Genomic DNA, 19,264 nt, shown 5'->3' with positions numbered 1-19,264 from the left:
ACTTTAAGAAGAAAAATTGAAACTTTTAGTCTAGCTAGATAGCAAAATGCTAATAGAAACAGAATCAGCATGCACACAGCAGATTGCCAAACCAAGCAAATTCTGGAATTCTAGAATTTGTTTAATTTCTGCAGCTAATCTGTTGGTATAGTCTCTCAATAAGTTTTGTCATATTTCTGGCGACAGTTTGTCGACAGTTATTATAGATTTTGCGTGAAATTTGTTGTCTTTCTGTAATCAAATATTGGCTCTGGTCAAAAACTTATAGCACAGGTTTGTTTATCTGGGTAACATTGCAATATACCACTACATATTTGTCAATTTCTTCCTCAATCTTTATATTTATTTATTTATGAAGAAAACGGAAGGTCAGTTCTTTTAAACGACAGATTGCTAATTATTTATTTCTTCTACCTATATCTTTTATTGTATCAATATTTTTTATATTAATGTAATAGATAAAACATGATATTTTTATATTAATGTATTAGTAGATGGACATATTTGAAATTTCTCAAAGACGACAATAATGTATAAACGTTAAACAGGAAAGTTCTTTATAAAGTTTAAGATAAAAATTTAAAGATAAAATAACATTAGAAAATCATTAGGTTCGCGATGATTGTATTCGTTCACCAATAAATATTTAAAAGGAATTATAACTTATAGCGAAATAAAATATATGAGAATAAATTGTATAATATTGCTCGATATTTTTACTTTCATGACATATTCAATTCCAAAATTATATCCGAAATTATCACACCCTTCATTTTCAAATGAAACAAATTTGCATGAAATGATGAATTTTAACTTAAAATAGATAGATCATTATTATCTTAAAATAGATAGAACATGAATAACTCACTCCATATTCGATAAATTATATAAAATTTATATAACAATTTTATAGTCGGAAACTAAACTGTTTCAATTTGCGGTAGCGTTGATGATACACGGCGGTGTAAAGCGCACGTAACGTATGGTATTCCAAATGTTAACGTATGTCGACGACAACGTAATCGCTATGCCGATAATTACTATGAAGTAACCGAAATAATTAATCATTTTTTCCAGATTCCAAAACTTCCTTTCCATAACTATTTCCGCCGTCTTCTCCTCTTGCTGATCTGTAGATCTTCTGATTTGACTTCTGATTGGCTCCGCGGCATCGATAAGAAGTGGCTGCTCCTCTCGATGAGTGCGGATCATCGGAATTTGAGTGACTTCCTTCTTATCTCGTTCGTCCTCGTAGCAATCGGTGAATTCACTCGAAGTTTTTGAGTTCGTCTCATCTTCCAAGTCATCGAAATATAGATACGTATAGCTGTTGCAAAATAAACGAAATTGAAACGCTGCAAGCTGCATGAATTGAAAGTATTTTGAAAGGAATAAGCTTTTCATATTACATATATAGAATTAATTTAAAAAAAAAAATCAAATATATATTTAGTAGGGTTGGATAAGTTAATATTATTTTTTAACTAAATTAAAGTTAATGGCTTATAAAATTAATTTTTATATAATAATTACGTTAAAAGTTGTATGAACAAAAAATTAACACAGTTAAAAATTAAATTAACGTAAGTTATATTAAAAGTTAATTTCAAAAAGTATCATTTATATTAGAATGTATTCTAATCTCTGTAAACTAGAATGTCGTAATTTTTTATAAAATTAAAATTATTCCAAACTTAAGTTTAAGTTTTAACTTTATTAGTTAACTTTCAACTTTTTTAACTAATCACTACCAAATTCTAATATTTAGATATATAATCGTCATTTGTACCTGCGAGGATTGTTCGTGCCGCTTAGAAAACCATAATAGATTGAACGTGAATGAGCTCCAGGAGCATCCATCAAGCGCTGCTCCTCGCCGTCGAATCTTCTGCGAGAAGAACTCGAATAAATCCGCTCTTCGCTTGTTGCACAATTCGAACTTTCCTTTAGAGCCAATACTCGAGTGTAGATTAAAGGAGGTAAAACGAAGACCAATGTTCCGGTTAATGATCCACCGATCAAAGCCATGACGATGTCGAAACGCGACACCGACTCGCCTACCACCACGCTGAGTAAAACTATCGCTGATCTCATGGCACATCGTTTCCATCCGAAGGCTGGTTAAACAACAGTGGTAATTCAATTAGAGATTTTAATTAATAAATTGATGAAAAACTCACTAATAAGCATATATAATTCTTGCATTTACTTCTCTGTACGCTCCATAGGTCTTCAAGATGTTGAAACAGCGCTGAATAGCCGATCACACTGGAGAAGCATAGTTGAAGAGCGGATAACAGAATGGCGATGTTTGCGATCGACCCGGATGGCACAGCTTCAAGGATATTGGCAGTTGTATCGCCGCCGTATTTCCACACGGCTAGGCAAGCAGTGATGGCGAACAATAATCCGCTTGCTATTATATAAAAAAAAAAAAAAGGATATGAAAAACTCAACGGGCGAGATACGAAAATAAGGAATTTCTAATAAATTATAATACAGTTCATTATACAGAAGAGAGTCATGAAAACAAAGGGATGGAAACGACGAAAAGTTTCGACTATACTATGCCTTCATCAGCCCAATTAATTAAATTAGAATAAATTATTAGAGTTAATTGATAAATAATTACATAATAAGATGAGTATAATCTATTGCAAAAAAAAAAAAAAAGATAAAATTAAGTTAAAAGACCAATGAATGATAGGCACAAATTTTATCGTTCGCTTATCTCATATTTGTTCTTTTAACTTATAATTTTTTACAATTAATTTATATTAAAATGCCTATTTTATTATGTAATTATTTATCGTTTTTTTTTTTAGTTTTAAGAGTTAGAAAAAGATAAGAATAAATAAATTAACCCGAGATTAAAGTTAACCTACATTGATACAAATGGACAGAAGCCAATTTATCTTCCAAGAAACGCAGATAAAATGAGACAATTTATTTTCACCGTGACTGTTTTACCTATGAAAGAGAGAAAGACTGCTTTGTTAATATCTCGAGGACGATGCATATCAACCTGTATCGTCATTAAAGTAGGATGAACATCGAACTGAAACGCTAGCATGCCATATCTGAAAATTCATCCAAATAATTAGTAATTACTTAATTAACGAGACATAATTATAAAATAACAATTGTAATATGATATATCATATAATTTAAAATTAACGAATTTGCTTAAGTTGTTAAGTGTCTGTGATGACGGGAAATCGCATGCACCCGGAAATAAATTTATCCCAGGTCGGCGAAGTGGCAATTGGCGCGACGTCGGATATTCGGTCATCGGTTACGATGCTCCACCATGTTGACACCGCTGTTAGAGTAACTGTGATACTGGAGCATGTTGCGACCCACCTAAATAAGGTAAATATGGTAAATAATATTCATTTCAAAATCATGTGCGGGTTGCAATAATAAAAAAAAAGATGCAATTCATCTTACTTCATGTCTCGCGGACTGCCTAGCCACATCAAGGGGCAAAGTAAGAGGCCGACTATTAGCAGCCAATAACAGAAAGAAAGATCAAAACGTTGCCCTGATACCTTGAGTCCGAATAGATGCAAGTTCTGCGAAGCTGAAAAATAATGTGTGCGTTTAATAAAATATTGTTATATGCGGAATATATCTCGTAACATATAAGATTCATATCAAAATAATACAAACCAATATATGAAGAAGATACCTTCTTTTTTATATCTATTCAACGTAGATTAGTCAAGCCGTAGATGTCAAGCCTTTTGGCGTTAATGTATGATGGGCATGATGCAAGATGCCTTTTTACTTACCGACTAACAAATTTGGAATACCGCAACCAAAGACTGTCAGATCCAAAAGTAGAGTGACGATGGACCGTACGCGTGGTCCCATCGTTAATTCCGTCACTGCGGCGAGAGGATAGCTGCAATTTTAATTATATTTCGACGTAAAATCCAGCACTCCTGAAAGCATTCTTTTAAGCATTTTTAATTTCATTTAAGGCATTTCTAACATTTTTAGGATGTCAAAGAGACGTTCTAAAATTTGTACAGACATGCGCAGACAATTTTTGAACGTTTCAATTTAAGATTGACAGTGGAAGTACCGATTCTTTCGTGAAATTTGTGGATCCAAAGTATTCGCAATAATCCATGATCTCCCCAGCAAAATGGCCGTGTAAATTTGCAAACCGAAGACAACAAGCACCAAAGGGATTCCGTATAAGCCTAATAATAAATACATACATTTTTTCATCCCTTTTTATGCTTTAATATGTATTTATATAATTTTCCAATTATAAGAACTACATTAAGATCAATACAAACAAAATAAAATGTAGAGAACAATTTACGCTGCTGATTTTATTGATAGATTAACACAGATATCAATAATTATATATTTTTTTTTTTTTTTTTTTTTTTTTTTTTTATTAATTACAACTTATCGCTGTACGTAACGGCATCACAAACATCATCACACTATCATTACAAACGCTGCCGCAATCAACCAACTCTCTTTTATTACACGCCTCTCATGGGAATTTATTTTTTTAATTTCTACAAATATTTTTAACTAGGATATTTGAGATAGATAAATGATCGCATAAGTTGTTCAGTTTATGTGCAAACTATTTCGCATAGCCGTCTACCGGTCTAACTTCTCTTATCCTGATAAAAAAATTTGCAGCGGGATCTCACCGCATTGGACGATCGATCGTGGTAGCGCAATTATCGGGAACACGCCAAAAATATCGACGATGCACAGAGTGGCGAAGAACAATGACAATCCCGGATTGCTGTCCTTCCAGGACGACGTACTTTCGAAATTCATGTTGCGGTGTGCTCGCTACGGTGTCACGATACATACGACATTCATCGCGTAAGATTCTGGACCGGTTTTGCTTACCGTATCGCGAGGTAACCCGACACCATATCGAACACGAGTGACTTGGTCCGGATGGGAGAGCCGCGAGGAAGACCTACAATGTATGCGATTTTCGTGTTTAGCAAGCTGTCACAGACGCTATGGACGCCAAAGCATATTCTAAACATTATTTAACTAATAGCAATTCTTCATTCTTGGTGTTTTTTGCTACTTGTTTTAAGACTTGTCAATACAATTTTGTTATTACACCAGTAGTAAATTTTAAACCTCTAGTTCTATATCTTTCATACTTTCGCATTTATTTTAAATTTAAGCCGGATGAATATTCTAAATAAACGGATCCGTTCTTATCTAGATATATTAGTGTACGGATTATTTTAAGAAATATTGTCAGTAAGAGATTTATATAATTTAATTCCTTTCTTTACGTATCTTTGAATTTATTTGTCAGGAACATTAAAGCTGAGTTGAGGTATTCCATGGTAAAAACAAAAAAAAAAATATATATATATATATATATATATATATATATATATATATATATAAAACGTAATGTAACTGGGATAGTACAATGATAGTTTCACTTCAATAAAGAATTTCGTTTTCGCATTCTAATGCGATTTCTAATGCGATCATAGATTTCGATATTTAATAATCTATAGAATAAAACATAATTTTTCGAACATACTATATCAAATACAGCTTGCTAAATATAGAAGATATGTTTACAATAGTAATAATAATTTAATTGTAAAGACGCATATACAAATGGATCTCACTGAATTTTTAGACATTTTTTGCAGTCTCCCTGAATTTTTACACGTTTTTTTGTATCATATAGTCTCCATAGTTCGTTGGTTTTATCGATTGTTGTCTTACAAAATTCCCTGGTCCCTAAGATGCTCTCGCATACAATGCACGAATTAAATCACTTATAAAACATGTGAATTCTCAAATATAACTCTCGTCGTTAATTTTGTCACAACCTTCCTAGTACGAGTGGCGAGAGCGCATCGTAATTTGTGCACTACACATATAAATATCGATTATAACTAATAATCGAAAAATTATAAGCTATACACTTTTAACTGATAGATTTAGTCTAGATAAAGTAATTATTTTTTTCATTTTTCTCATTTTCTTAACTGCTCTCGAAGTTTTGATATATGAATAGTATCATCATATTCATGTTAGCAACAATATGAAGATTATCTTTTATAGTATGAAAACTTACATAAAATCATCTCTTATTAAATTGCACAAGTGCAATTTATCAAATACCAAAAAGGTGATACAGTCATATTGACAAATATATATGTGTCAAGTTTATTTGCAACCATGTGCAACCACGATAATTACAATCGATTGGACTTATAATTAGCTTACTAAAATAAGTACCTAAATATAATTTGCAAAAAAAACTTAGAAATAAATTAATCATCTGTCTCGTAAGCAGGTGACGCCGGCGAGTACGTAGGACTTGTGGGCGAGTATCCCGGTACAGGTGGCGAATATGTTGGACTTGTCGGAGAGTAACTTGGGCTTGTGGGCGTGTATGTAGGGCTCGTTGGCGAATATTTTGTACTTGATGGCGAATACTGTGGACTTGTGGGCGAGTATGTCGGACTGGTAGGCGAATAATTCGGACTGCTAGGCGAGTACCGGGTACTGCCGGACGCGGTATGCTGCGGCGAACTCGGCGAATACGATGGACTTGTGGGCGAATATGTCGGGCTGGTTGGCGAGTACGTGGGACTCGCAGGTGTATATTGTGGCGATGTACCGGGGAATGACGGTGAGGTGGGGGAATAACTCGGGCTTGTTGGAGAATATTTGGGACTGCTAGGAGAATAGCTTGGACTGGCGGGTGAATATTGCGGTGAACTAGGTGAATAACTGGGCGAAGTGGGCGAATATGAGGGCGAAGCAGGTGTGTAGTTGGGCGAGCTGGGTGAATAGCTCGGCGAAGTCGGTGAATAACTCGGGCTCGTGGGCGAATAGCTTGGACTCGTGGGCGAGTAGCTAGGACTTGTTGGGGAATAACTCGGTGAGGTTGGCGAATAACTTGGACTCGTCGGTGAATAACTTGGTGAAGTTGGTGAATAACTTGGCGATGTGGGCGAATAGCTCGGACTAGTTGGCGAATAGCTCGGCGAAGTGGGCGAGTAACTTGGACTCGTTGGTGAATAACTCGGAGAAGTGGGCGAATAACTTGGACTTGTCGGTGAATAACTTGGTGATGTCGGTGAATAGCTTGGACTCGTTGGCGAATAGCTTGGTGATGTAGGCGAATAATTTGGACTTGTCGGTGAATACGTTGGACTCGTAGGTGAGTAGTTCGGACTCGAAGGTGTCATACTGGGGGATGTGGGCAGGTATGCCGGCGATGTAGGTGAATAACTGGGCGATGCTGCGCCCGCCGGTGACAATGGGAATGGGCTCATACTCGGGCCCGGACTACCAGGACTTCCCGGTTGCGGTGAATAAGCCGAATATGCTGGCGATAAGCCTGATGCATCTGATGCACCTGATGGCGAGAAGCATGCACCACCTGGCGTCATACCGCTACTCAAAGCTGTAAAATTATCGTTAACATACATCGATATACATCTTGCAAAAAATAAAGGTAGAAAACATTTTTTAAATATTTTGTTTAAAAATTTTTTTTCTTTTAAACTTACCTGGTGACACACTTGATGCGCCATAACCAGGTGTAGCTCCCATCCATGGAGTCATCTGAGGACTCATGCTAGACATACCGGTTACACTGCCAAAGAACATTCCCGCCGTTCCCATCATACCTGCGCCAACTGCCATAGGAATTTCGATGCCAGATTTGCATTTTTCAGCATCCAATAATAAATCAAAGCATCCTAAACACAATATCATATCATGATTATACGCATACAATATCGAGTATCGACAATAATTATCACATTATGCAATTTACATTTCTCACATCAGCAAAAAGATTTGCGAATAGAAGTAAAATGTAAGTTTCACAATGCTTCGTATATCATCGTGTATATAAAGTGTATCATTACCTGTTCCAATACGAGGAAGTTGTCCCATTATAATATTTTCAGATACTCCCCTCATCGGATCCACCTCCGCGTGAGACGCAGCATCCAGTAATACGTCAACCGTTTCTTCAAAGGAACACCTAAAGCAATTTAATTTCTCATTAACTTTTCATCGAGGATTTTCTATTTTATCGCATAATATACATGCATTTTTCAAAGATTTTGATAAAAGGTGAGACTTGTGGCTTACGAACCTCATCAAGGCACCGGTATCTTGTCTATTAATTCCGTGACGTGTTATCGCCATAAGATGACCCTTTGCTGTCATAACGTCGCAAAGTAAAGCGAGGTGTCGATAATTCACGTAAAGGCCATAGAATTGCAATACTGCATTCATTTCTTTCTCTACCGACTTTCGGACAGCTTCGATACCGAGCACTTGGAATATCTCGCAAATGTCGTTGCTGAACGTGCGCACAGGATCCACGTCTCTCTCGCTCAACACTTTCATCAGACTTGTTCCGTCGGTTTCTAAGAGCCACTCTGCAATGGCTTTGAACTCGCCCGTTTCCGTGATGACGATGCGTTTCTTGGAATCCGTTTGTGGCAAATGCATATAAACCTTACCGATAGCTTCGATACCCTAAAATATTCAACAAAAACATTTTCTCTTTGCATCTGCATTAAGCTGATTAACAACGGCAACTAAACAAAGATTAATGTAACCAGCGTTTACCATATCTCATCGCAACATACCTGCAGAGTCATGTCGCTAAGCATATTGGCTTCGATGCATCGCAAAAACATATCGTCTTCCATCTTGTCCACAGTTTCTTCATCTGTGTCCTGGAACTTGTTATCATCGCTGTTCATTATTCTGATTCGCAGCACTAATTTCTCAGCATTGTCGTCATTGAATATGCAGTTCAGATCATCCCCAAAGCCAGCGTTGATCTTCTCCGCGATCTGCTCCATTGTCAGTTTCTTGTCGGTCATTCGCTTTCTGTCCAGTTCGATACGCAGCAGCCAGGGTGATATCTTCGTGGGATCAAAGTCCGGCATCTCGTAGTATACATTGACGAACTCCTGATCCTCCGCGATTACTGTGTTCTGAGGATCTGGATCATAGTATATCGCTGTGTTGGCCGTCACCTTCTTCAGGGTTGTGTGCTCGAGTCGGCAAAGCACATTCTTCGCCTTCTCGGCATCGCGCGCAGCCGCACCGGTCAAAAACACAGTAAGTGATGGTGCCTTTGGTTTTTTGCTAATGTTAATAATTTCCTTTAATCTAGGCACGCCGAGGGTCACGTTTTTCGATGACACACCGGCGAAGTGGAAAGTGTTTAGGGTCATCTGAGTGGCGGGCTCGCCAAGAGATTGGGCCGCCAATGCGCCGACCATCTCACCGGGCGACACTTGGGCTTGCTGGAATCTCGTCTCAATTTCACCGATCAGCCACTCGAAGGCTTCGCTGGACAGCCTGAACTCCTCAGAAACGCACTTGGTACACAAAGTTGATCTTACCAGACACTGGAATAATAATGTCGCATTCTCATTCGCCTGTTTGCTTAGTTTGTCGTCTCCGGCGACGATGATGCACTTCTCCAGAAGATTCTTCACGCCTTGAATCACTCTCATGGGACTGAGATCAGTCGGTGCTCGTTTATTGATGTGGAATATTTTCTGCACATTCCAAATCATCCTCTGTAGATTGCATGGTAGTACGACTTTAGACTCGCCGCTCGGGAAGATCTCGCGGAGTACAGCGCGGTCTCTGTTCAATTGCTCCCACTCTCTTTCCAACTCAGAAATCACTTCGCCAGAACCCATCATCTCCCGGACGATATCCTCGTTGAATATGCGTCGCAGATATCGCTCATTGGTAGGATCAAACTTGAACTTTTTCTCGAATGCCTTGTTGCTCACCTTGATTGTCGGCAGATTCTGAAACTCGACAGTCTCACCGCAGAGACCGTCCTCTCCGTAACGCAGCTGAATCAGTTGACCGACGGAATTACGCACAGTACCATCGTAGTGTACCATTACTGACTCCATAGCTTTTATCAAACGACGCTGGATATAACCGGTCTCAGCCGTTTTCACGGCGGTATCGATGAGACCTTCACGACCACCCATCGCGTGAAAGTAGAACTCGGATGGCGTAAGACCAGCGAGATATGAATTCTCGACAAAACCGCGTGACTCAGGCCCATAGTCATCCTTGATGAAATGTGGCAAGGTTCTTTTACGAAAGCCAAAGGGTATACGTTTACCCTCAACGTTCTGCTGGCCTACACAAGCAATAACCTGTGAGATGTTTATGTTGGAGCCCTTCGAGCCTGACACCACCATGGCCTTCAAATTATTGTATTCAGTCAGGGATTTCTTGGCAGAGCCTCCAGTCTTGTCTCGAGCATCGTTCAATATCCTGTTCACTTGATTCTCGAAAGTCTGACGTAAGGTGTTGCCAGGCGTCGGTTCGAGTTCCATATTGTGCGCCTTCTGTATTACTTCTATCACGTCTTCCTTGGCCTTCTTGATTGCCTTCTGGATTTCTAGATATGTTTGCGGATCGGCAATGGTGTCGCCGATACCAATCGAGTGACCCTCGAGTAATAGCCAGTTATTGATGACGGTCTGAATGTTGCCGTAGAAACGTCCGCATACCTCGTGGCCCAGCTCGAGCATACAGATATGTAGCAAAGAACCGGCGGATGTACCCAGGGTCTTCTTGCAGAGAATACCCATCACGAGCTCTCCGTGTTCCACCATTACTTTGGTGTCACCCGGCGAGATCCACTTGTATGGACCGTCATCTTCCTCGTCGGGATGTGTGCTGTGAGTTCGTATCATGTTCACGTTACCCGGGATGATAAGAGAGAACAGTTGCTTGCCGGTCCATAATGGTTTTGGCTTCAAAATACATGGCTGCGGCATCTTGCCATCCCAACTGGGCAGAAACATGAGCAAATTCATCATCTGTTCCTTTTCAATGAACACGTCGCGTTTTGTCATCTTCCTTACGGCCGTCAGAGTGTCCTGTACAATTCCCATGACAGGCTTATTCGCCTGTGGCGTGATGATCTGTCGAGGGGTCACGTGAATATTCTCTACTTCCGCGCGGGTCTCCATAGATTGAGGCGCGTGCAAATTCATCTCGTCTCCGTCAAAATCGGCGTTATATGGCGACGTGCAGCTCAAATTCATACGAAATGTGCTCCATGGCAGCACCTTGACACGATGGCCCATCATACTCATTTTGTGTAGGGTCGGCTATAGAAATAAAATTGATATTATTTTCTTTCTATTCTGTTATTTTCTATACATAATAAATCAATTCATAGTTATTTCAAAAAAATAATTTCAAATATACATTTGTACGTACTTCATAATTTCACTTCATAATTTTTACTTTCATAATGCTCTAATACTTTCAAAACTAGTTTTTTAGATTTTAATAATTTACCTGACGATTGAAGATTACAAGGTCGCCGTCGCGGATGTGCCGCTCGACTCGATAGCCACATTGCAGATGCAAGTCCGAAGATTTAGGATGAAAGCGCAAATCAATCCTCTCGCCATTGTCGCGTACTATGTACTTCGCGCCAGGGTATTGCGAGTTGCCACGTCTGACCAGTACCTGCATTTTATCGATGTTGAAGGGCGTTACGATCTCGGGGAATGTCAAATTCTGGGCTATGCTGCGCGGCACACCAACTTGATCAATGCGCAAATTCGGATCTGGTGTGATAACGGTACGCGCGGAAAAGTCCACGCGTTTACCCATCAAATTTCCGCGAATTCTGCCCTCCTTTCCCTTCAGCCGAGCCTTGATCGCCTTGAGTGGCTTGCCGGATTTTTGCATCGCTCGAGGCATTCCGGGCATGTCGTTGTCAACAAGAGTGGCCACGTGAAACTGCAAAATCTTTATATTCTCCGTGATCACGTGTGCCGCCGCGCCGGACTGCTCGTTTCGCAGCAACTCGTTGTTCGATTTGATAATGTCTGCTAGTTTGTGCGTCAGATCGTCTTGATTTTTGGCAGAGCCATACATAATGACTGCGGGTCTGACAGACAACGGCGGCACTGGCAATACAGTAACTATCATCCAATCCGGTCGGGCAAATTTTGGATCCATGCCTAAGATGAAAGATTCTTCATCCCTGATGTGTTTCAGAATTTCCCAGGCTCTTTCAGCAGAGAGAACGGTCTTCTTCTCTTGCGAATCCTCATTCACATGTTTCCATTCTGCAGTGACGTCCAAGCCGGATCGCCTAAGATTAGGCTGATATCTACCACAACCACCGTGACCTGGTTTTCTGTCCGCTTGTGGCTGATTCTCTGCGTTTTCCTTGTTAATATCCATCTCATCTCCACCTTCGCAAATGTTTTTGCTTTTGCATAAATCATAAACGAATGCAAGTCGCTTTCGCGGCTGCCCCTTTGTCTTCATGACAATTTCTTTGATTTTTGGATTATGCTAAAAATAATAAAAGAAAACGCATCTCAATGTTAATATTCTGAGAAATTTTTTTATCTCTCTTTGATATCTTTAAAAATAGCATGCCAAAGATAAGACAATCTGATTATTATCAATGGACATTTAGCATAACAGTGAGCACTCATTAAGTACTTCGTTGTAATGGGAATATAGATTTTAGATTTATGTTAAATACGAGATATTCCAATAAAAATAAGTAAGCGGTTATAGTACTCAATTTTTGTATGTTAAAGATCTTAACAATATATGTTATTTGAAATTCAATTTTTTTTAATCAGATTTTTTAAAAAATATATACTAATTAATTCAAACTAATTAATTCAATAACATTAAAATGCAAAAATTTCTGAATATAAATATAAATTTTTCAATTATATTTGTATCTCTAAATAACTACTTACAGGGTTAACAAGCAGCTTAGAACAGTAGAAACAGACGCATCTCAATATCTTTATAGTTTTTGTGATAAATCCTACATGAAACACTGGTTTTGCTAGATCTATGTGACCGAAGTGGCCAGGACATTCTGTCATGTTGCCAGCACAAGTTTGACACCTGGAATTCCTGTCAATAACACCTTGTCTTGGGTCCATGAGACCGCCCAGTTTAGGACGGCCGCCTTCCATAGTTTCTGGAAATCGTATGCCGCCATCAGTGACTGACATACGACGCTGTTACAAAATCAAAAGCATGTATCTTTAATACCTTTACATCTTACATTTTATAAAAAATTCAAATTTAATTTGCACATATACAAGAAATAATGCATTAAATTAAAAATAAATAAAAAATATAAAAATTTTAATTAAACAGAAATCTTTAATAATAATTAAACAGATCAACATATTTTGACATATTTTGACATTATATATTTTATATCTAAAAAATAACATTATCTTCTTCCTAGTCAGATTTTTTCTATACTTAATTCATAGCCATTTCAAAAAAATCATTTCAAATATACATATTTGCATGTACAATTTCATAATTTTTTTATAACATTTTCAAAATGTGTTTTCCTAGATTTTAATAATTTATTTTATAAAAGTGCTATATAGGTGATATATAAACTCGACATAAACTCCGGCAGCCATATTGATTGTATGACATCAGAAACCGAGTTGAAATTGAGAAACGTACTATTACTTCGTGAATTATTTTACAGTTTTATATAATATATTGATGAATATCTTGCATTTGTCGCATATCTTACAACTTTCAGAATTACAAAATTGTTATGTTTGGGAAAATTAAAAAGTAAAAAGTGAAGTTATACGTAAAAATTTATTGCATTATTTTTATTTTTTATTGCATTATTATTTCTCCGCCTTTACGTGCAATCTTATTCAAATTTCCCATGCATCAGATATTGCGAGCGACAAATGTAATTAGCGAGGAGCCAATAAAGAAATGAACGAATCGAACGACACTTATGAGAAATATTTCGACGGAAGAAATATACATGTTTGTAAACATTAATCATGCATTAAAGATCGACATGGAATGTGCATACTGCACGTTTTGCATCAAGTTGCACCACGAAACTTAAATCGTCGACAGGCATGATCTTGCGAAAATTTTATTTCACAAGTATCGCAGAATGACAAAACGGTCTGCTTACTATTTCATCTGGTGAAAGAATGCCGAATTGGACGCGTTTTACTGTCCGCAGAGGCGCCTTGGAGTCGGACGTCGCCATTTTGCCTTGGTTTACAGTAGCTTCTCCATACGCCTTCTGCGCCGCGGCGGCCGCGACTTCGCGACGTTTCTCTTGCCGTTAAAACGACTACCCCCCCACTACTGACGATCAAATCAAGGAGCGAATCGGTTTTAGATGCGTCATCAGGTATGGCAAGTTTGGAGCAAGCGCAAAGATGATTGGTCAGCCGTCGCGCACGTAATCATTACTTAAAGTCTTGTGTCCATGAGGCTAGAAATTAGTTGAAGGACGGAAAAAGAATTGACCAATCACATTGGTTAATTCTCTGGCCGTCTACGTATTTGTTATAAAGCTATAAAAGTTGTTATAAAGTCAAATTTTGTAATTTAGTTTTTAAAAATTTTCAATAAATAAAAATATCTGTACTTTACTACTCTATGCAGTGCAAATCTAGTTACATATGAAACGAATTATTTATTTTTATTTTTTTTATAAAGAGACCTGCAGGTAATTTTTTTTTCATTATTCCTAAGGGTCAATCATGTAATTTTACGTGAAATTTTTCACTTTTCATTTTTCACTTTTTATTTTTCATTTTTCACACCTCGACATTTCATGTGAAACTTTTCACGTACAGCGATTATGTATATAGTGAATGCATGGAAAGTGAAATCATGAAACATAGTTTCATAGGTTTTAGCTAATGAAAATTATTTTATTGGTACAGTATTATATACATCTTTTAATAACCAATTGTATATGTACTACGTACACTTAATCCTAACGCAGCCCTAATCTTCTCTAATTCCGAAGCATATTTATTAATTCCCTAGATTTCCGCTTTTCCGCCACCAAGCTACATGGCGAAAAAGTTCACGTGAAAAATTTCACATTTTCATGTTTGAGAGAGTTACATGATCCCACAAAATTACATGATCGTAAATTCACGTGAAACTTTTCATTTTTCACGTTTCCGTCCTAGGGGAAAAATTACATAATCGATTCCCTGATGCGCAAATTTTCAATCGAACACACCGCTAGACCGATGCCTAGGAATTTTTTAGTGAGCCACTTGTCTAGCCCAAAAGATCTATTATTTCACCGATCAATCGGCAATGTGTCCAATTGGGCCTCGCCCAATACTTTTTAATAAAATAAATTCCTTGGTAATATGCTTAAAAATCCCTAGATTCACTCAAAGATGTCTAAATTTGCCAACTATTCACATGCACAATCTCCAGTTTCTGGGATATCATAAAGAAAAATAATCATACTTTGCACCTCCCTACGAACACCCTCCCTGGGTATCTCTCGCTCCCCGGTGGATCGCATGTCAACACCGGATTACAATCTGATTTCGTGAGGTCGGCCATCTGCTTTAACCACAGCCAGAGCCACGTCATATTTGTGTGCCGCTGTCGAGCGAGCTGCGCGAGCTGGCTCTCCATCTCTCCCGCGGTATTTTTTTACGTAGAATCACGTCACCGCGACCGCAGACATGAATATATTCCGACTGCTGGGCGACCTGTCCCATCTCTTAGCCATTATCATACTTCTTCTCAAGATATGGAAGACGCGGAGCTGCGCCGGTGAGTGTACCGCCTTTGATCGGCTCGCTTCTCTTGGGAACGCGCACGATAACGCGATAAGTTTCATGTGTCACGAACGCATGCCGGTGACGTTTCGCTCGGCCGACGGCGATTACCGACGCTTCAACTGTTCGCAGGTATCAGCGGCAAGTCGCAGATTCTCTTCGCGATTGTTTACACCACCCGTTACCTAGATCTGTTTACCACATTCATCTCGGCGTACAATACGTTCATGAAGATTGTGTTCATCGCCACGTCTCTCGCTACGGTTTTCTTGATGTACGTCAAGTTCAAAGCTACGTACGATCATAATCACGATACGTTCAGGTGAGATATCGCTCGTCAAGATGCTGTCCCCTTTCTTAGTTTGAGAATATGGTGATAGATGGGCCTTCTTTGTTATAGGATCGAATTCCTGATTCTACCTGCGTTTGTACTGGCGTTGCTGATTAATCATGAACTATCCTTTGTGGAAGTCTTGTGGACATTCAGCATCTACCTAGAGTCGGTGGCGATATTACCACAATTGTTCCTGGTGTCAAAAACAGGCGAGGCAGAAAGCATCACTAGCCATTATCTGTTTGCATTGGGATCGTACAGAGGCCTGTATCTGTTCAATTGGGTCTACCGTTATTACGCCGAGGATCACTACGACTTGATCGCTATAGTTGCTGGATTGGTGCAGACAGTTCTTTACTGTGACTTTTTCTACCTCTATATTACCAAAGTACTCAAAGGCAAGAAGCTACAACTACCTGCTTAGCTTCAATTAAGAGTATTATCCTCTTGTATTGGAGAAACATTTGACTGCCTCTGTGGCATCGCCAATTCGAGATAAATTCGGGCAGTCCTGGGTATTCGGGCAAATCCTGGGTCGCGTTCGTGAAATGTGCATGTAGTGTACGTTTCTGTTAAGAAATGTCTTGCAGCAGTTTTCCCTCTTTCCATACACTTCCTTCTTCCCTTCTGTCATGCATCATCTCTCCTGCGATGCCACATGCCACATCTCCTCTCCAGATGAGATCTAGATTTGCCTTTTTGTTACTTTCTCACACTTCATTTCAAGAGACGTACATTACTAAATCGAGGTGGGTTTATTTTCAAATTCATAATATAAAAATCAACAAAATACAGAAAAAGAACAAGAGAAAGAACGTAGGATCAATTTTCATTTATATTTACGGTTTATATCGTTGTAACTTTCAGTAATAAATATAGTTAATAATTATAGTTATATGGCAACAACGCATCTTGTGAACATTGGTCGAAGAATCCAGTACTGCGTTAGTAATCGACGCGGCTATTCAAGAGGTGCGCGAATGAATATACTTTACCAAATCGGTAATGTGAACCGCCTCTGCGAGAGTCGTCGAGCGATTTTTTACATGTACAATGCCATTCTTAAGACTAGTCTTATCCACCGACACGACGTACGGTATCAGGCACATTTCTATGATTTGTTCTGTATTCGTTAATATAGTAGAAATTCCTCGCGTCCTAAGCGCATTGCTTAAGTATAGCACAAAGCGATTCAAGTCTTCTATATCCGAATCGGTCTCATTCTCCTGTCTTGCTATGTGGAACGTGGTTTTGTACGGAGATAATTTAGGATGAATATACGCTCTAGTTGACTTGTCCGACATGTGGCTGTCGCAGAGTAACGCCAGACAGCCCCAATCCAAGGAAGCGACATGCTCGACCATATGCACGTCCGCAGCATTATCTTTATTATTTTCAGTCTGTAAATAAATATCCCATTTAAATAATTCTCTCTTATCTATCTCTGTATTTTTCATTCACAACCAACATTTTATTGAGAAAATCTGTTACCTGAGGATACAGCTTGCGCACGCTGGGATAATGGGTGATCGTTTCCACGATGATGCTTCCGAAGGGAAACCGTGCCTCGATTTCCGTCACGTCGAGGCTCCTCGCCTTCTTCGACTCAGCCAGCACAAATCTCGAGGGGCACTGAGCGAGTTTGCGCCACCATACCTTGCGCTCTCTCTGCTTCTTGTGCAGCAGATTCTTCGAGTCCAACGCGTCAACAAACACATTGACCTTGGCAGTTTTGTGAGATGATATTTTACCGCCTGCCGGCAGTAGGGATTCATTCCACACGGTCTTCGACGTTGCGAGCGTGGCAAGCGCGAACGGCAGCGGATCATCCATCGAACTGCTCTGTAGCAACTGTAGCGTTTCCGCAATCGTGTCGCAGGGAAACACATTGTGACGCGACATCGTGACGCAATGCGTGAACCAGTGCCCTTCGAGATTTTTCATTAGTAGCTTGCCTTGAGGACCGTACGTGAAGATCCGTTCGGACAGACCGAGGAAGTGTGGACCGACGACCTTCAGCACAGCCTCCAGATTCATCATCTCGACTCTGTCACTCACTCTCTGTCTTCCTGTTCGTCGTCAACGGCGCAACGAAGTATTCCTCTTGTAGCACCGCGGCGTTCCTCAGTATCTCGCGCCGATCGACAGTATGTCGCGCCACGTCCTCCCGCAAACGGATGTGCTCGTTCTCCAGGGTACTGTACATCGGACGTACCGTCTCGTCGACGTGGACCGTCCGCAGCCGTTCAGCGAACGCTACCGCCTCCTCCAGCACCCGCTTACTCTGTTCGTACTCGAAGCCGACCAACGCCAGTTTCTCGATTCTTCGGATCGTCGCCTCGTCGATGGCAAGCCTCTTCTCTCTGCTCAGCCGGTTATCGCTGTTATTATTTTCTACTGACCGTCCTTGTTGTTGTTGTTGCTGTCTCGCTCGTACTGCCGACGAGTGATATGTTCTGAAAGACGAAACAGCGTTACCTCGATGAGAAGGGATAATAATGATGACACGTTTGTCGAAGAGTCTGCACGCTGGTCGAATTCGCCGCAGTAAATCCATGCTTGACGATCTCGATTTTTCCTCGCAGATTTTGATGTTCAGCAACCAATGACTAATGGTGGCTTTGATGTTTCTTTTAAATACATTTTGAGGTTTCTTTTAAATACACTGTCTAAATTTGTAATCTTTCGTTTTCCTGCGCGAATATTTTGACTTCTTCAATCTGTTCCTTGTAACTGAACTCTGAATTTTTTTCTATTTTCTTCTCCGACATCTGATGCGTGCCTATTTTATTTGGAGTGCAGAAAGTACACAGATGGTGCAGTTAAAAAAAATAGATCACTCGAGCGCAATCGTTGCCGGAGAATTTCGAAGCGACACGAGATTCGAGACGTAAAAACGTAACAGAGAGAGATATGATCTGTAATTAAGTTCAATTATCATTAATTATAGCAAGCTTAAGTTTCTAATGATTTTTTTTTTTAATCGATGTGGATTAACTATTGAAATCTTGCGTTGATCAATCAGAGATTAATTTTGAAATTTAAATTAGCGTGAATTAGTGGCATACTTCAGATCGTGTGATTTATTAGGATATTGTTTTATTATTTAAATAATATTTAAATAATTTTTATATTAGGTAACAATTTACATTACTTAACCTATTTATTATACAAAAAGATTTAAATCAAATAAATTTTTTTTGTTAATCTCTTGATGTAAACATGATAGACTTCTTAACCTGAAAACGTTTCCTACTCACGTTGCTTTTTAAAAACTTAACCT

At 39.1% G+C, this 19,264-nt stretch overlaps 5 protein-coding genes and 1 long non-coding RNA gene across 7 annotated transcripts; 2 read left to right on the top strand and 4 right to left on the bottom strand.

Annotated features, from left to right (window-relative positions):
* Window positions 1–321: 321 nt before the first annotated feature.
* Window positions 322–4,239, bottom strand: mah (solute carrier family member mahogany). Its single transcript, XM_011638190.3, has 8 exons — window positions 4,091–4,239; window positions 3,795–3,907; window positions 3,451–3,583; window positions 3,229–3,363; window positions 2,971–3,080; window positions 2,210–2,416; window positions 1,790–2,117; window positions 322–1,327 (listed from the first exon to the last, which is right to left on the bottom strand). The coding sequence occupies exons 1-8, from the start codon at window positions 4,237–4,239 to the stop codon at window positions 931–933; spliced, it is 1,572 nt and encodes a 523-aa protein (XP_011636492.2). The 3' UTR covers window positions 322–930.
* On the top strand, window positions 1,999–3,595 carry LOC148937690 (uncharacterized). Of its 2 annotated transcripts, none has more exons than XR_016137989.1 (3): window positions 1,999–2,134; window positions 2,229–3,372; window positions 3,474–3,595. It is a non-coding gene; the product is annotated as an uncharacterized LOC148937690 (long non-coding RNA). The 2 variants fall into 2 exon arrangements; XR_016137988.1 differs by having other exon boundaries at window positions 3,435–3,564.
* Window positions 4,240–5,984: 1,745 nt separating the features above from the next.
* RpII215 (RNA polymerase II subunit RpII215) lies at window positions 5,985–14,176 on the bottom strand. The gene is made up of 8 exons (XM_025218159.2): window positions 14,015–14,176; window positions 12,795–13,064; window positions 11,359–12,372; window positions 8,649–11,165; window positions 8,147–8,535; window positions 7,914–8,032; window positions 7,551–7,742; window positions 5,985–7,444 (listed from the first exon to the last, which is right to left on the bottom strand). The coding sequence occupies exons 1-8, from the start codon at window positions 14,090–14,092 to the stop codon at window positions 6,303–6,305; spliced, it is 5,721 nt and encodes a 1,906-aa protein (XP_025073944.2). The 5' UTR covers window positions 14,093–14,176; the 3' UTR covers window positions 5,985–6,302.
* A 1,121-nt stretch (window positions 14,177–15,297) lies between these two features.
* Window positions 15,298–17,408, top strand: KdelR (ER lumen protein-retaining receptor). Its single transcript, XM_011638227.3, has 3 exons — window positions 15,298–15,642; window positions 15,780–15,969; window positions 16,048–17,408. The coding sequence occupies exons 1-3, from the start codon at window positions 15,552–15,554 to the stop codon at window positions 16,403–16,405; spliced, it is 639 nt and encodes a 212-aa protein (XP_011636529.2). The 5' UTR covers window positions 15,298–15,551; the 3' UTR covers window positions 16,406–17,408.
* Window positions 16,718–18,021, bottom strand: DNApol-gamma35 (DNA polymerase subunit gamma-2, mitochondrial). Its single transcript, XM_011638215.3, has 2 exons — window positions 17,473–18,021; window positions 16,718–17,381 (listed from the first exon to the last, which is right to left on the bottom strand). The coding sequence occupies exons 1-2, from the start codon at window positions 18,019–18,021 to the stop codon at window positions 16,947–16,949; spliced, it is 984 nt and encodes a 327-aa protein (XP_011636517.2). The 3' UTR covers window positions 16,718–16,946.
* Window positions 18,022–18,031: 10 nt separating this feature from the next.
* GatC (glutamyl-tRNA(Gln) amidotransferase subunit C, mitochondrial) lies at window positions 18,032–18,538 on the bottom strand. The gene has a single exon (XM_011638202.3). The coding sequence runs from the start codon at window positions 18,536–18,538 to the stop codon at window positions 18,032–18,034; it is 507 nt and encodes a 168-aa protein (XP_011636504.2).
* Between the last annotated feature and the right edge of the window lie 726 nt (window positions 18,539–19,264).

Source organism: Pogonomyrmex barbatus, unplaced genomic scaffold (genome assembly GCF_055798465.1).
Source record: "Pogonomyrmex barbatus isolate J1 unplaced genomic scaffold, ASM5579846v1 scaffold11, whole genome shotgun sequence".
NCBI lineage: Eukaryota > Metazoa > Arthropoda > Insecta > Hymenoptera > Formicidae > Pogonomyrmex > Pogonomyrmex barbatus.
The sequence above is the reverse complement of the archived record's forward strand: the minus strand, read 5'-3'. Positions and strand labels throughout refer to the sequence as shown.

Excerpts from the sequence above, each read along its gene's own strand:
- GatC (XM_011638202.3), bottom strand. The coding sequence starts at position 18,538 with ATGGATTTACTGCGGCGAATTCGACCAGCGTGCAGACTCTTCGACAAA.
- DNApol-gamma35 (XM_011638215.3), bottom strand. The coding sequence starts at position 18,021 with ATGATGAATCTGGAGGCTGTGCTGAAGGTCGTCGGTCCACACTTCCTC. Across the intron at positions 17,382-17,472 it reads TGCGCAAGCTGTATCCTCAG|ACTGAAAATAATAAAGATAA; the intron begins GTAACAGATTTT and ends ATTTATTTACAG.
- KdelR (XM_011638227.3), top strand. The coding sequence starts at position 15,552 with ATGAATATATTCCGACTGCTGGGCGACCTGTCCCATCTCTTAGCCATT. Across the intron at positions 15,643-15,779 it reads GAAGACGCGGAGCTGCGCCG|GTATCAGCGGCAAGTCGCAG; the intron begins GTGAGTGTACCG and ends AACTGTTCGCAG. Across the intron at positions 15,970-16,047 it reads CATAATCACGATACGTTCAG|GATCGAATTCCTGATTCTAC; the intron begins GTGAGATATCGC and ends TCTTTGTTATAG.
- mah (XM_011638190.3), bottom strand. The coding sequence starts at position 4,239 with ATGAAAAAATGTATGTATTTATTATTAGGCTTATACGGAATCCCTTTG. Across the intron at positions 3,364-3,450 it reads GGCAGTCCGCGAGACATGAA|GTGGGTCGCAACATGCTCCA; the intron begins GTAAGATGAATT and ends TACCTTATTTAG. Across the intron at positions 1,328-1,789 it reads GGCACGAACAATCCTCGCAG|CTATACGTATCTATATTTCG; the intron begins GTACAAATGACG and ends ATTTTGCAACAG.
- RpII215 (XM_025218159.2), bottom strand. The coding sequence starts at position 14,092 with ATGGCGACGTCCGACTCCAAGGCGCCTCTGCGGACAGTAAAACGCGTC. Across the intron at positions 13,065-14,014 it reads TTCTTTCACCAGATGAAATA|CGTCGTATGTCAGTCACTGA; the intron begins GTAAGCAGACCG and ends ATTTTGTAACAG. Across the intron at positions 8,536-8,648 it reads TTAGCGACATGACTCTGCAG|GGTATCGAAGCTATCGGTAA; the intron begins GTATGTTGCGAT and ends TGAATATTTTAG.